Source organism: Chroicocephalus ridibundus, chromosome 16, assembly GCF_963924245.1.
Source record: "Chroicocephalus ridibundus chromosome 16, bChrRid1.1, whole genome shotgun sequence".
Classification (NCBI taxonomy): Eukaryota; Metazoa; Chordata; class Aves; order Charadriiformes; family Laridae; genus Chroicocephalus; species Chroicocephalus ridibundus.
This window is the reverse complement of record NC_086299.1, coordinates 8941144-8957017: the sequence shown is the minus strand read 5'-3', so window position 1 is coordinate 8957017 and position 15874 is coordinate 8941144. Positions and strand designations below refer to the sequence as shown.

General features: G+C 41.7%; 1 protein-coding gene and 1 long non-coding RNA gene across 5 annotated transcripts in view; one reads left to right on the top strand and one right to left on the bottom strand.

Moving 5' to 3' along the window:
* Positions 1–15874, bottom strand: part of TMCO4 (transmembrane and coiled-coil domains 4) — a 41573-nt gene that overhangs the window by 16240 nt on the left and 9459 nt on the right. For both annotated transcript variants that reach the window (XM_063353575.1, XM_063353577.1), the window contains exons 5-12: positions 13853–13985; positions 10507–10604; positions 9656–9799; positions 9019–9138; positions 6816–6980; positions 6128–6264; positions 4594–4678; positions 1330–1447 (exon numbers count right to left, since the gene is read on the bottom strand). In XM_063353575.1, the coding sequence (XP_063209645.1) occupies positions 1330–1447; positions 4594–4678; positions 6128–6264; positions 6816–6980; positions 9019–9138; positions 9656–9799; positions 10507–10604; positions 13853–13985 (1000 nt within the window). The remainder of the gene's footprint in view (positions 1–1329; positions 1448–4593; positions 4679–6127; positions 6265–6815; positions 6981–9018; positions 9139–9655; positions 9800–10506; positions 10605–13852; positions 13986–15874) is intronic.
* Positions 1–15874, top strand: part of LOC134523999 (uncharacterized) — a 34939-nt gene that overhangs the window by 14269 nt on the left and 4796 nt on the right. For all 3 annotated transcript variants that reach the window (XR_010073466.1, XR_010073464.1, XR_010073465.1), the window contains 3 exons: positions 13882–14208; positions 14829–14911; positions 15570–15744. This is a non-coding gene — a long non-coding RNA (uncharacterized LOC134523999). The remainder of the gene's footprint in view (positions 1–13881; positions 14209–14828; positions 14912–15569; positions 15745–15874) is intronic.

The window sequence follows — 15874 nt, the reverse complement described above, 5'->3', positions numbered from 1 at the left end:
TTGCTTTTTCTTTATGTCACATGAAGAAATACTCTAACTGGTGTGCACATCCAGCATCCATCAAAACTCCTGCGATCCAAAAAGGAGAAAAGCAACAATTTTCAGCCTAACTGACAGATGGGATTAATAATTTGTTGTTTTAATCTTGAATGCTTTTAATTCTTTTATTTAGTTCTTCTTTGTAAATTAACATACTATGTTAGATGCAAGGTAATAGAGAACTTCCTCATCTCGTATGTATTATGTAGGCATACATACGTACCTGTGTATGGGAAGTACCAACCGCATTTTCAACTGTCCTTGACCTGGGGGCTCATGGCTTTGTAAGCTGTCTTGACTTGCAGTTACATGTTCTTTGCTAATCTTCTTCCCTAGTTATTTCTCAATTTATTTTGCCATGCTCTTAGTCTTTCTTGCTTCATTCCTTCGTTTTAATTTCCTCTCTTCCAATTGCGCTGGTAAGCAGTGTTCTTTTCACAATTATCTTCCAATACACAGTGATTAGATTTGATACTGTCACTTGAATTCTTAATAGCTTTTATAAGATTGCTTCAGCTGTTTTGTGCCTCTGAATCTCCCTCTTCTCACCCAGCAGCTCCCACAACTCTGCATAGCGGTTGTCTGTGCAGTTTTGAAAGGCTGATATTTGGTTTCTCTCTATTCTTTCACATCCTTAGGAAATTTGCTACAGCTATTCTAGCTATACTTCCTTTGTAAGTAAAACACCTTGTTCATGTGGACTATCTTGACCAGAAACTGAGTCTACATATAAAAAAAATCTTCAATTTGCTTTAGCTCCTTCCCTTCCATTGCAATTTTCACATCTTGTTCCCTATAAGCAGCCCCTAGTGAATTGTATCTCAAAGCTTTGATAGATTTTAATTCAAGTTCTTTAACTGTCAGTGAACTTAACGCCTGTATTTATAGTCCTTTACATAAAGCTGACATTTAAAAGGGCCTTAGAATGTGTCACATTATGCACACAAACACACTGACCCAGCCGTAAGCTGCCAGGGTGATATAACACAGCCACTGTATGAACAGGACTCAGCACCTCAGGCTTCCAGTGTAACTGCGCATCGCAAACAGCCGAGAGCTGGAGACAGAGGAGCCTTCAACTGCCTCCTGAAGACTGTCATCTCCAATTAATCCAAGGGAGAGACCTCCGGAGGGAAGAGGCTCTGGCACTGCTGTCTCTGGCACTACTGCATCAACGTACCTACCAGCTGAACAAATATTCACTTACACAATGTTTAAAAGGGATAAATGTACAAAAACATTCCAAAGTGACATGCGGATAATGAAGCAGGGGACTGAGCGCGTACAGACCTGCAATAGCCGTTTATGATCCTGCCCGACACCACTTTTGTGATAGCTTTCCAGTACTTGGCTTCTCCTTCCACTGGAGCTCCCAGTAAGACCACATCTTCAATGATCCCTTGGGAGTCTATTAAGATGAAAGCAGAAAAGCTCAGATTTAGAAGATGCATCAGAAAATATAAAAAAGAGGGAGAAGTGGCCTGACCTCTGTCCAGAAAGATGCAGTTCAAGCAGCAAATCAGTGGAAAGTTCTTTCCACAGACGCATTGATCTGGGTTTGTAGAACTGAACTATTACGCTTTGAAACAAGTGAAAGGGACTGGTGTTCCACATAGTGAGCAAATGTTGTCATATATTAAGCACAATAACCAGTCCTTAGAGGTGAGTTCATAAAAAACATGACCTGTGTACGCAATAGGAACCCTCCAGATTCTTAATATTGATTGGGAACTAGCAACAGTAACGGCATTTGCCAACACAAAGTGATAATCTATCAAACTGGTTTGATTTTCTTGAAGGGTACTTTAACCTGAATGCCCAGGGCACAATTTGCTGAAAAGGAATGTTGACTTTTAAGTGCAATAAATCTTCCTCTCTTATCAGACAGCTGCAGCTGGGAAATTTCAGTAGAAATAATGATTGAATGAAAAATATCGGGCAGCTCTGCTACTTTCCTAAACTCTCAAACAATATATTAATATATGTTCATAAATCTTCTTTATAAAGAGAGATCAAGTACCTCATGCCACAGTAGTTAAATGAAATTCACAGCAGCGCACGTCTTGGGAGACTCATGGACATAGAATGCCAAATCCATACTCTCCACCTGCAGGAGACCGGCATTCGCAAGACGTGAGCTAAACCATTCTTGGGCTGGCGTTTGCAGTTTGTAAAATAATACGCTGAAGTTTGTGTGGAAGTGAAAGTGAGAATGACTGCATGACGGAGAGGTGCTGCCTGGCTAGACTTTTTAAATGTAAATCAATCGGTTTCCTTTCCCTAATAGCAGTAAAAGACTCGGAGCTGCCTGCAGCGCCTGCATCTTTCTCTGCGGTGTAAATCCCAGCGCCTGACAACAATCCAAAAGAGCTCTTGTGGTACTATTTCTTATTGCAAAGCAAATTTTGCACCAATCAAGAGAACAGCAAAGAGCAATTCAATTTTGTTAGTGTAATCTGTGAGCAATAAAGTCCTGTTCCCATAATCATGGGCAATGAAAAAGAAACCCAGAGCCTTGCGAACGGGGAGCTCGTTCCAACCAAGGTACTAAATTCCCTGGCCACAGTGTGAGCCAACTGAATAAACAAACAGCTAATTCATCAGGATCCCGAACATTTGGGCAAGGTATTGAGAGCTTTTGTTTCTCCAGTCCTTTGTACAGCTTATTTCTTGCTCAGAACAAAAATGTTCAGCCCTGCCTGAAAAATAGTCATTTTCTTCAGATGCTGACAGAGGGGAATGGAAACCTGAGAACAGACCACTGGCCTATGTAGCTGCTGACGCTCCAGATAAATTAAATGTATTTCACTGTTCGCAAATCTTTTATATGATGAAGAATAATAAAGTCTGCACAGCAGGAAAGTAAAAAAAAAAATAATAATTTCATTAGTTTACATTAGTTTACAGTTCTTATTTACTAAAATGCATGGGAATTGTGATGAAGAAATCAGACCAATGATCTTCCCATGTAGTAACGTGTCTCCGACGGGTCATTACTACATCTTCTGCTATAATGTCATTTTCTGGAAACCTACTAAGCTTTGGCTTCCAAAGTCATTTGTGATGAAGTATCCCACAGGTTATTTAATTGCTTTGCAGAAGAGTATTTTCTTGTAACAGAATTTGAGTTTCTGCCATGGTGTTTCACTGGATAATCCATGATTAGTTATTTGTCCTCAGAAACGCCACGGGCATGTGGATACAAAAGGCCTGCATGACTAGGCCTTGTATTTCTTTTGTGTGAGACATCCAAGTCCAAACCCAAATCAGTCTCAGATGTCCCAGGTCCCAGCTCCATTCCTTCTGTGGCTTGCGCTGGAACGCGCATGTGAGGAACGCCTTGGCAATCTGCGCTAAACATGCTGCTTTTCATCTCGCAAACAGCTCAGCTTTCATAATTTAATTAAGGAACTGAAAAATTAGTGTACAGTGGGGAGCTGCTCCGATACATAATTACGATGTTTAGATTTCTTTAGAATGGCAGCCAACCTTAAAGACCCCTAATGATTTCCTTTCACGTATTACTTAGCTACGGTCCCATGTTATTCCAGCGAGAGACTGCAGACCATTAAATAAAAGCCTGAAAATATCTCAGCCCCTGGCATTCCTAGGACACAAAAAGAGGAGATCTAGGGCCAGATTAGGATCTGGGTTCTGGCTTCAGTGTAACTCCATTAGAATCATTCTGGATTTGATTAGATTTATTTTGAGAACAGAATTCCTGCATTTGAGGACTTCCATATTATAGCAGAAGTGAAGTTCTGGTACACAGCTGTCAACAGAAAAAATGCTGACCTTCTCCACCCTCACTTGACTCTATTCCCACCTTCTTGGACTTTATGGAACGTTTGCCTTTATAAAGCTCCTTATTTATCAGCGACTCTCTGTGAGGCTAAACAGTTAATGAAATAAATTAGCTTACATAGGGGGGAAGGCAGGCTGCACGCACACACTCTCTACTGACTCAACTCCAAGATGCAATTTACATCAACTGATCATAATGATTTTATTCTTTTTCTAAATTAAAAATAGAATCTATTAATAAACAGAACCACAACGGGTAATAAACTGACAGATGGTTTTATACTTGACTTTGGGGAAAAATTACCATGAAAATAGCAGATGACAGTGGCATTTCAGTGACTTAAATGGAAGGGAGGACTCAGGGAATCAGATACAATAGCTACAGAGAGCTTCCAATAAAGGCAAAGCATCCTCTGCCAAGATCATAGTGGCGCGTGGGCAGCTCACAGACTGATCTCGCAGTCGAATGTCACAAAATGTCAAGTTGTTGTTTACAGACTGGAGACCAAACTGACACACTGGAGCACCTCGACTGAAGACAGCGGATTTAATCCACTGAACTGATTGAAACAACAGAAGAATGCATCCAAGGATGCTCCAAATGCATTTCAAAACCACTTTTTTTAAGGTTTCTGTCCTATCCTAAAAGACTCAAGCTCTGTTCCAGAAGAACTCGTCCTCTTGGAAGAAAAACTTCTCTACCAGCAGTAAGGAAAATAAAGGAGAAAAAGGTTAGAATGTGAACTTTACCTTTTTCTTGAGCCATCTCCTGCAGGCAGAAGTAAATGACTCTTGCACCCAGACTGAAGCCAATCAGTGTGACAGGTCGCTTGCCCTAAGGAAGAAGGAAAGGAGAAAACGCCATCAAATACTGTTCTAGACCTAGAAAGAGAGACTGGCCACAGGATCCCCGAGACCCTGATTTGCAAAGCATTTATGCTTGTGTGTGATCTATTAAGCATTTGAGCAATTTGGTTGATTTCAAAGGGATTATGTATCCTCAAAGTTCAATATTGAGAATTCAGCATATCTGAATATTCTCTATTTTTTGATACTCAGAAAATCAATTGAAAGAATCTAATGATCAGAAGTTACAACAAAACAGATGTTTCAGACAGAAACAAAACAGACGCTGTCATTGTTTTTGACATTTCCAAATGAAAGCCTAATGCAAGGAGCAAAATTTTCCTAGAAATGTTTCAATAAACAGAAGAAGAAGCTGTAATACAAAAATACTGACCACTTCTGGACTTAAGACTGAATGGCAGCAGCACTGTGTGGCTGTTACAAAAATCGATGTGGGGTAAGCTTTTATTTTGAGTAGCCTAATAAGATTTTCTATAAGATCAAAGGGAGCCTAATCTCAACAACAATGAAAAGTGGTCTTTGCATTAACCAGGGAGCAGGTGTGCGATGGGCTCCCTAGACATCACGCTAACCAGTTTGAGATGCTCGAGCACATTGGAATGTGTGTTACAATAGCGAATGCTTAAAAGGCAGTAATAAATGCCCCTGAGCAAAACAAAGGGCTTGTATGAAATAAAGTTTATTGCCTTTCCTGGGATTGTATTTTTATGAGAAATCAAGTTTGTTTCTCTACTCTGTTGTTTCACATTGTTATTTATGGCTCTGGGCCATTGGGCTCCTCTATAACAGATACGGGACTAGCCTGTGAGATGAACATGTGGGCAGCAGAAATCAGCCTCCCTCCACGCCAGGGGCAGCCCAGCAAATAATGGCAAGTTTTTAGGGGCAGAAGAGTCTTTAGCAAGCCTTCTCAGGGAGGCTTAATAACTTCTGTCACTTCTTTCACGTACCAGCCCCTTCCACTTCTCTGCAGCAAAACCGGGGTGCATCTACCGCTGCGCAGTCTTCTCTTGCGTTGTTTTGCTAGTGCCTCTTAATTATCAGTGAACGTTTTAACACTCAGTATTCTCTGTTCTCAAATTTCCACTAGGTGAGTTGGCCTGGCTGTGACATGGTCAAGCCACTAGTCATTTATGACCCGGATCTCTTCTTCTCCCATTTAGAAAAGCTTTAGGTTAAATAGAACAAATCTTAACAGGAATTCTCTGATTCACTGGGGACTTCCTATTTTTCCTCAATGAACCAGACACATGCTGGTCACCTTCATGCATAATTTTTTTAATTTTTCAGTTCATTATTCATTTTCTTCTCCCTGGAAAGATCCCACTTGATAGTGAACTAGCATAGCTATAAAACTTAACCTCCGTGGGGCAAATCCCTTCCAGACATTATTCCTGGGTAATTTCCAGCCGATTACCTGCCGTCGACTGAGCAGGATGTGTGCTAGGTGTTTGCCTACTTCAGCAGACCGATGGAGACACACTCCCCAGGGGTTGTCAATGACACTGGCAACAGTCAAGAGGGAAGCTGGCCAAGTCAAGGCCGTCACAATACCTGCAACGCACAAAGCAAACAGCACGGCATAGTCACAAATCTGGGCTGCTCTTAGGAAACATCAAAAGCAAGACGGTTCACTGAAGTTAAAAGCTAAACCTAGGACCTTTTGTCATTTCCAGTTCTTCTTTCTCAAGAGCTGATCTGAGAAATGTTTTGCTAGACTGAAGATAAGAAAGAATCTGATGTTCTGATATGGAGGCAAACAGACGCTATACATGAATGTAACCTGCATGTTTGAAAGTTCATGTAAAGAAGTAAAACGCAGTGTAATGACACAGAGAAATAAACGCAGTCATGTGTGAAGGAAGGTGTTTCCAGCTGTAATTTTAAAAGAATGAGTCAATGGCAAAGAGGCACAACAATCCAGGAAAGCAAATCTAAGTTACAGGTGTGGCAGAGAAGGTTCTCAGGCCAGTTCTGCAGGGCGGTGCCAAGGGAGATGCCTTCTCAGAAATCTTCCTTGTTTAGGAAAGCTCCTTTAAACAGACACCAACAGCGAAACTGCACAAAAGCCACTCAAGCAGATCTGAGACGATTTCGCTTCTTACCTGACAAGACAGTGAATTTTAGGGCTTCTTGAGCCATCATGTTCACAAACCCATTCAGCAGGGAATCTAAGGCGTTGCCAAGCTCCATCAAGTACTTGGATTCCCAGGCCAGACAGTACTGCTCACTCGACTGCAACATGCTGCTCCACGGTGCGGTGAAGCTCCCTGAGAAAGGTTGCAAAGATGGAATTCATGTCCAGAGAAAACACAACAACTTGTCTTGGCAAGATGAGTCCAACAAAGAATCAGAAAAGAAGCTGCACTGGAACGTACTGATACACTGTGATAATCAGGAATCATTTAAAAATACCGTTAGATTTAGACTCCGTGTTTCACGATAAATTTGGGGGTTTGTAAATAATGCCACAGTTTTAGCCGCCTTGGCAAAGAGTCTTCAGTGTGGACAGGCTCAGACTTCATGACCCACTCAACTGCCTCAGAGACTGCCAAGACAGATGGACATTAACACTAATTATGTTAGGTATTAAGGACATTCCTCTTATCATCAGACGTCAGGCCAAGCTCTGCAGCTCCACCTTCTCATCAGACCAAAGGAGGCCTGTCCTGAGAAAGACGAAGTGCTGAATGGCTGCGCAGACTAACTTCAGTGGGACCAGAGAAATGGAAAATATGTTAGATCTTGTCAAAAAATCTATCACAGAGCATCTTCCCAGCACTTCAGTCAGGTGGGCAAGGACTGCATTAATGGTTCTGTCTGAAAACGAGGAATCTGCATTTCCAGGTCCAGACTGAGATTATTTTTACTTTGCCATCTAGCCTAGTTAGCCACTTCAGTTTAATTTTTTCCCTCCAGATGCTGATCAAAAGCAGTGCCCAGATGTTTGAGAGATAATGGAAAATCTGCAAGCCTAATTTTTGGCTGAAAGAACAAATTTCAAGCCATACTCTCTCTCCTGTTTGCTGTGTAGCTTGTACTAAGTGGCCAGGAGGGGCCTGGCGACGCTATTAATGGCAGATGAACTCAGAAGGGCAGAGCAGAATTTTCATTTTAATTAACTAAAACCCTTCCCACACTGCTCCTTCCCCAACCAGTGCAGGGCAGGCTGAGGCAGCTGCTGACCAAAGTGGCACGAGAGAGCCCCATGCCAGATCACACCCCAATATACTGTCAGAGTTGTGATTGTACAGATGGGCAGCTAGTGGAAGCTCAAAAATCAGAAGGTAACAAATTCCATAAAAATCCTGTCCTCAGTCCCTCTGTTTTAAGGAGTCATGAAAGTGTGCAAATAGATAGACATAGCCGTAAGGAGGAAAACAGATGACAATTCTAGTTTTGCTTTTTCAAACATTATAGCAGATTGCTAGTTATGGAAGAAGAATGCGTGTCATTTATAACTCCCTTTTAAGGGCAAACAGACACAAAAAGGTTCCTGAAGGGACACACTTGTCTTTGTAAGAGTGCCTGGGAGCCCTCCAACCCCACGGATTTGGACCCGTTGGCAAGCAGACAATGAGAAAAGCCAAAGCACCGTACTGCAAAGTGAAAATAACCTTACTCTGACAGCAAGCTGCAACCTAACAAGCAACAGGACAGAGACATCCTTCTGCATTAATGATATCCAGTATTAATTATGATGCTTCTGAATAAATTGGCAGCTGTTCAGTCAGGTTGCTGAACACATCAGCCGACAGTTGACATATTTTATATGACAAGCTATACTGTAAACTAAAACACTACAGACCTTTCAAGGTTGCTGCCTCTAAGTTCACCTCCTGAGTGCTGTGCTTAACAGGATTTACTTGACAGAACTTTCTTGCCAATAAACCTCATTAGTTGGCAGATACTGAGAACAAAAGAAGACACTATTTTCTGTTAATTGCTGGAAGATAAACATAAGGTCTCAGAGATAGGTGAGACACTTTGTACTACTGCTGGAAATCATCCACCCCAAACAGACCTTTCCTAGCAAAACCAGACAGCATTTATTAACAGAAACAATCTGCTATGATTACTATTAATCCTACTGTCACTATTAGCAATTTACTGCCCTCTCTCTTTCCTCTGTTTTGATTGAGATTGCAGATTGGGTTACAAAATCTCATGCTGAGAGTCGATCTGTTTTAGTCACCGGGCCGTGCAAGTGTGGGGAAGACCCAGTGCTACGAGAGCACAACCACTGCCTGGAGTGGAACAGAGACATGGCTCTCCAGGCTCCTCTCCGTTTCCTCATCTTGTTCTTACCATATTTGCCAGTGCACAGCCATCCAGTAATTGCTATGGTGATATGAAGCTGCTTGCCTTCAGTAAGTGGGAGGAATTCAAACTCTTCTATGGCTCCCACACGCTTCTTCATCTTGTATCCTACACACAGCAAGGCAGAAACACGAGTTTCAGAAATCGCACAGCAAGGACAGACTCTGCTAACAGTGGAAGTTCATAAGAAATTACTTGGGTAATTTGCATAGGGTTTTTTTCCTTTCCAAAACCCTCAGCAAGTCCATGCATGAATCCATGTATTACTTAAAGCTTGGTATGGAGCCAACATGATCCTTCTGAGCTCGTGTGATCTGAGGGAATCCCAGCAGAAGGCTTTTTTGCTGCAGACCAGACATCAGCTCTAACAGCCGCAGCTCTCCATGGCAGCATCTTTCTAATCCAAAGCAGTAAGCTTTCATTTCCTTCGTTAGCTGCATACCAAACTTGGTCATCAGGGACTGCACAGTATCTTAATCAGCATTGAAATAAAAATTTCACAGTTGTAAGATTACACCTCAGGTGCCTTCCCTTGCTCTGCAGAGCTGAGTGAAGTCATTAGCTCTGCATTTGCGGACCTGATCCTGTCCCGCAGTAGCTGAGAAATGTGCAGCCACTCTCTTACCAGTAAGACCAGCTCCAGCTGCTCCGAAAAGCGATGCCATGACAGCAATTCCAGCAGTGGAACCTAAAGCAGCTGCTCCAGCACTTCCAATGATAGTAGCAGCTCCCGCAGCAACCAGAGGGGCAGCAAGACCCCCCGTCAAGCCTGAAGATGCAACAAGTGAGATCACCAGTCTGTTATCACTTACAAAAACCAGGCAGTCATTTCCCTGGGCTGTGCGAGTACTGCTAATGCTGCTGAAAGAGTACAAAATGATGGTCTTTCTTGCATCACCAATAAAGGGGCTTTCTGAGACCCTCCCCAGGCCCTGAATCTCTGCACAGATTCTTTCACCACTAAAAATTAAGAATAATTTAAAAGTCAAAGGAAGAATGTGTGGTAGACGGGGGTGAGCTATGCCCTATTTGCTTAGGAAACCTTGATCTAGTCTCATGCTATTCTGAATTTAGAGGTGAAGATCTGATCCTCTTATAACACAGAACCCAGAGCAGAAGAGGAGAAAACATTTTTAAGGGTGACAGCTTCAGTTCGATATTTCCTCCAGCCACACTGGAATAACTTTTCCAGGTACTTCTTTCAGTTTTATTTTCATGTGGCTGAAACTTTTCTTGGATTTGAGGTTTCTTTTGTTGGGTTTTATCTTTTGCTTGGGGTGGTTTTTTGGTATCTGAAGTGACATACTACATACAGCCTGGCAAAGAAAAGCAGTGAACACTTTAGAATTAGAGGTTGGGCTAAAAGGTATGATGGCTTCTGTTGCTGAATGTGTAATTCAGACAGCCGCTCCTCTGCCCCTAGTGCCATGCCTGCAGTTGAGGAGCAAGTCTCCCAAATGCCTAGGGCAGCCTCACCGATCACTGTTCCGCCCCCAACAGTTGCCAGACCGATCAGCAGGTATCTCTTCAGCTTTCTTCTTCTTTCTTTCTTTTTTCTTGATACTTCTGCAGTTCTGGGGGGGGGTGGAAAGAAGCACAGAAACTGATGAAAAAGCTTGACAGATAACAGTGCTGCATCAGAATGTGCTTTTATTCTCCTCAGTTTAATTTCTCTACGGGGAACAGTAAAAAGTAACATGCAGGTGCGGACTGTGACAACACACTCAGATTTATGAGCATGGACATAAACCCACAGATTTAAATGGAAACGATTTAATTGCTGACAAAAGCCAACAGATGTTACTTACTTGGAAACCCTTCCTAATAGGGCTGAAGCTTGTAAAAAAAAAAGAAACAAAAAGTCAAAAGTATTTCAATAACTTTATACTGCCTATGTGTCCTAAAAAAACACAAGAAAGCTAAGTGGAAACAGGAAAAAGTGTTTGAAACAAAAGGCAACGGGGGTACTTTGTGCTAACAAAGAGATGGAATTAAACTATTTTCCAACAGCAGTATTTATATTGAGCCGCCTTCTAATTGCACGTCATGATATAATAATATAATATGTATTTAACACAGTCATTAGTTCATTTGTCTGTGTGCATTTAAGTTACATGTCAACAAGCTTATCAGAAAAAGGTGAATAAACCTAAAAGGAACAAATATAACTTATTAGGCACTACTTTTGGGTTCTCTCTGCTGTCTTTGGTTTCTCTCTGACAAGAAATACTTCCTACTTCAGAGGAAAGTGCGAGAAACAGATGATACTGGAATAAATTGTTTACAGAGGAAGGTTCCTTCTAGCCTGCTTACGCAGCAGTTAATCTGGGCCTTGAAACATGAGAATTTATCTTGCTTCCAAACTTGGATATTTTCCCTCTTAATCCTAGCCTAATTGTGGATTTTCATTATCCATATAATTGCCTAATCCTTCCTGGAATCCCCTAAGTGCACTGTAATTTTGATAAAGACAATTTTAGATGAATCCCAAACAATATGCAGCTTTGTAAAACACAGCAGGAGGAGAATGAAGCACAGTGGGCGAAATCCCTGTGTCGCTGAAGCCAATGGCAGAACTCCCACTGACTTGCATGGCACGGAGGCTTTGTCTCCACAGAGATCCTCAGAAAAAACATCGTGTATTACCTTCTGCAGCTGCAAACATAACTGGTTGCAGAGAACAACAGTGCAGCCTGCCACGGCTACCTCTTCAGCAAGTGCTGTACGACCAGGTTCACTTTCTACACCACCATGGTTGAAGCGGTATTCGGATGGGCCCTAGTTTGTGCCTGCAGTCACCAATCTGAATGAGATTGCTTGGCATTGGAAAAAATTGCTCCTGGCGTTCTTTAAACAAGTGCTGCAGTGTAACTGTTAATACTTAAGTGGGCAATATCTAGCAATTTCTGTTCTACATAGCGGTTCATCAGCTTTTATAGTCAATGTACTGTTGTCTCAGGCTGAAAATAATGACGCAGAGAGAGCTGAAATATGGCTAACCTGGCTTTAGTTGCAATAATGAGCAATTTGACTTATGTGGGTAGAAAGATAGTTTGCAGGTAAAGCCTGCCTGAAGATGCAGTAAGTAAAACTACTGTCATGAGAACTTTTACCTGTCATTGCTTTCCTTCCGTAGCTGCTAGCAACTGCTTTTGACAGTTGCTTTCCTAATAGCTTCTGCATTACAATTATCACTTGATTACCAGACTGCTTTTTATCCACTACGGTAATTAACTGCCTCTTCTGGAACTTCTCTGCCCTCAGTGATCTTGGATGTGCAGCTTCTTGCCTGAACCACAAATTATGTTCGGAGGGATTTTATAGGTGGAATGACAGATCATTTTCCAGTGATGAAAAGTGGCAGAAGTACGTGTTAGCAAGCAACTGACATCATGTTTTCCAGTTTCTTACAGAACTATGTACAAAAGAGAGATTCACACCTGCAAGTCAGAACATGTTTGGTGCTAGTAATACGGATTTAAGTGTTCGGAGCATTGTTCTGCAGATGACTGTACATTTAACCTTGCAGGTTCTGGGCCACAGGCCAACAAAATCCACAGCAGCAAAGGCAGGAGCAAAACCTTCTGTGAACAAATATCAGGAAAAAAAGCCTACACAGAAGCTGCCAAACCCCTGTTTGGTTGTTACTCTTCCAAAACCTCTTGCAGTGGATGGTCAAAGCTGGAAGCATCCTAAGCAGATGTTAATGTATTCCCTGCCCCAAAAGTCTGTGAGGTCCAAGTGGTGACAGGTTTATACTCTGCTTCCTTCCCCTAACTTTAAAACAAACAAAGGGCCACCAGTTCCCCACAAATCTCAGCCTTGTGCCACAAGCAACAGTGAAACAGTCCCCATTAATACCAACCATTGCTCCTGCATGCCAAATGGTGTCCTCTTTAGCAGTCCATGATCTTTGAGATTATTTTGACTTTCCCTTTTTACAGTGCGCTATAAAGTTAAGCTTTGTTCAAATAAAGCTATAACAGAAAGATTCCCGTCACAAGCTGGGCCCCACAGTAACGTCTGAACTGTACTGTGTCAGGGACGTTGATTAAAGCCTTTATTAGCACTCAGGTTAATCTCATAACCTGTTTGCTGAGTTGACAGATAAAAACATTAAACGGTCCCTTGAAAGTCCACTATGGACATGTTTACTGCCTTACATATTGCTAAACCTTCACACAATTCCTGCCTGATAACTGGAATATAAAAATAGTACATTTCTTATAGATACCAACATTTTGGCTGTTTCACATCTCAGGCCTGGTGATTAAGAGAATTAATCTTATATTAATAATGCATAATTAGGAGTCAGGTCCGTAAGTATCTAAAGATGCAGACCGTTGCCCTCAGAGATCTACCTTCAGTAGGAGTTAGACAGCTGTCTCTTAAAGAGGATACAGAGAAGGACAGATCCATAGAAAATCAGCAGCTGAGGATCTAATCCTGAAATTTATAGGAACTTCAAGTTCTATCTGAAGAATATTGGGCCAAGAGATGAGAGACGCAAGATCTTTGTGATGTATTTAAGCATAATCTACAGTCTAGGAGGGGCAACTGGAACAAGGAAATGAGGCAGTTCAATGCGGAGTGGCCTTTACCAGCTTGCAAGGTTGGGTCTCAACTCCGATTTTAAGAGTGCTGATCTTGTGCTGCGAGCCAAAGTGCTGTGAGGGCTCTGCAACCCTAATCAAGCCATAAATGATTATGCTAAGAGCCACGGGGAGAATGATCAGACTGGACTTAGGCACAAGTAATTACTGCTAAGCTTTCAAGTACTGGCAGTGTTTTTTCATCCCATAGTCAACCCAAATGTTCTTACTCTGACTCTTCTTCTTTTTGTTCCTTCAGGCTCTCAAGCAGAGATTCCTCCAGGACTTCCAGCTCCTCCAAGGGGATTCTCAGCAGCCAGATGATGTGGCAGATCAACACCCTCGCTCGAGCATCGTAATACCCTTAAACAGAGGGAAGCCCAGGAAATCAATCAGTTTTCATCGCACTAGATTAAATAGCGAGCGGTGAGCCCAGCTGTGATAGAGGACCACGTCACACACAAGCATAGCTCCTTCCCTCCAGCCCTCTTCATCTTCCATTTACTTGAAGACAACTCCTACTATCTAGAGAAGAGTGCGATAAATGGAAAATCCTTCTTCCCTGCGAATAGAGTCACTACACCAGGTAATTGCCCCTACGACAGAAAAAGGATCTCAAATCCTTCGGTCTTCATCCTCTGTGATAGAGGCCTTTTGGCTCTGGATAGGCTGCATCTTTCTTCTCAACAGAGAAATGCTGCATCTTTCTTCTCAACAGAGAAATGCTGCAGCAAGTCCTAATTGGAAATCTCAAATATATATATATATACGGGTAACACCACACAGTACACCTCAACTATGCACCAATGCAAGATACGGTATTTTATAAAAATGCACCTCCATGCTAAAGCTTTATATTCAATTCATCTTGTTGGCAGCAGGAGGGATTCTGGAGTTTAAGACTACACACCAGCTCACCTAGCAGCATTGCTGACAATTTCTTGCATTGATACCTCACTGCTGGAGATGCAGGAGCGGACAGTGCACTCGGACAACACACGATAGGAGAAATAATTATTCCTGAGCTTATAAGCAGGTGTTCTTAAAGAAAAGACATTTTAAATGTAATAGAGTTAAAATTATTTTTGTGCCCACTCTTGCTTTTTTAACGTGTTTCTCTCAGTAGCACCTGCTGCTTCCTGATGATAGGCTTTTGTAAAGGGTTCTTGGTGCGCTCTGGGATGAAAAATGCAATTGCTTTTCTAGGGGCGGGTGAAGATACCAGCGAGACCCAACTACATACTCTGATACCCGCTGCACGTAGATCAAATATGGCATTTGGCAATCTAGTAAGTTTATTTATTTATTACCATCATTACCAAGATACCAGACTACTTCGGTAGGCTTTAATGACGCCACTTTTAAGGTTTGTGCCTAGTTGAGAAATAAGGATAGTATTTATCTTCACTTCATCCCCAATATGTGTCACGTCTTGCAAGCCCCAGCAGGTGTTTTAACGAGCAGCCTTCTTGCTTCCTGTCTGCTAATACACAACTTAGCTTTTTACTTAGCCAGCTTGGCAGAAAGTCAGCGAGGCCTGAAAATATATTTCTTTTAAATTCCAGCTTAGCAAAATAAGGAGTTTTGCAATAACTGACTTGTCAATTTTCCATTAAAAATAAAGCAAGCACAAAAATGGTACTTTGTTCTGCAGTGAAACAGGCTAATCAGCCACCAGTGAGTTCTTTCCTGTGAGAACATGTTAAAACACAGAGATTTAAAAAATGCAAGTAGTGATATAAAATAGGCTTCTTTTAGAAATGAACATTTTGCTAAGTAGGCAGTCTTTATTTCATTAATTTTATCAGGCTAATCCATGTTAAGGACTGTAAACCAGAAAATTGTTTTATGCCCAATATAATATATGAGTAAAATCACATTTATTTATAATAGACTTCACAGAACACTCTGGAATTTACTCCCTGAATATTTTTTTTTCCTTTTTAGGCAACAAGTGATCTGCAGAAAATTTGCTAGGCTGAGATTTTCATAGCAGCTTCACTGCCTTCCTGAAGGAAGAGTTGCCTCCTCCCCTGAAACACTGCAGAAAAAACACCCCAGTATTTCACTTACGACCTTTTCTACCGTCACATATAATTGTATGCCCATATACGACGTGAAGGTAAGGAGGTGAACAGCTGTTCAATTTTTAATAGGTATTATTAATCATTCCTAATACAATAGTTGCCTTTCCCGTAGTGGACGCAGGGAAGGAGTGTACTGCTTTTGCTATAAAGGAAGCTAAGATAGAA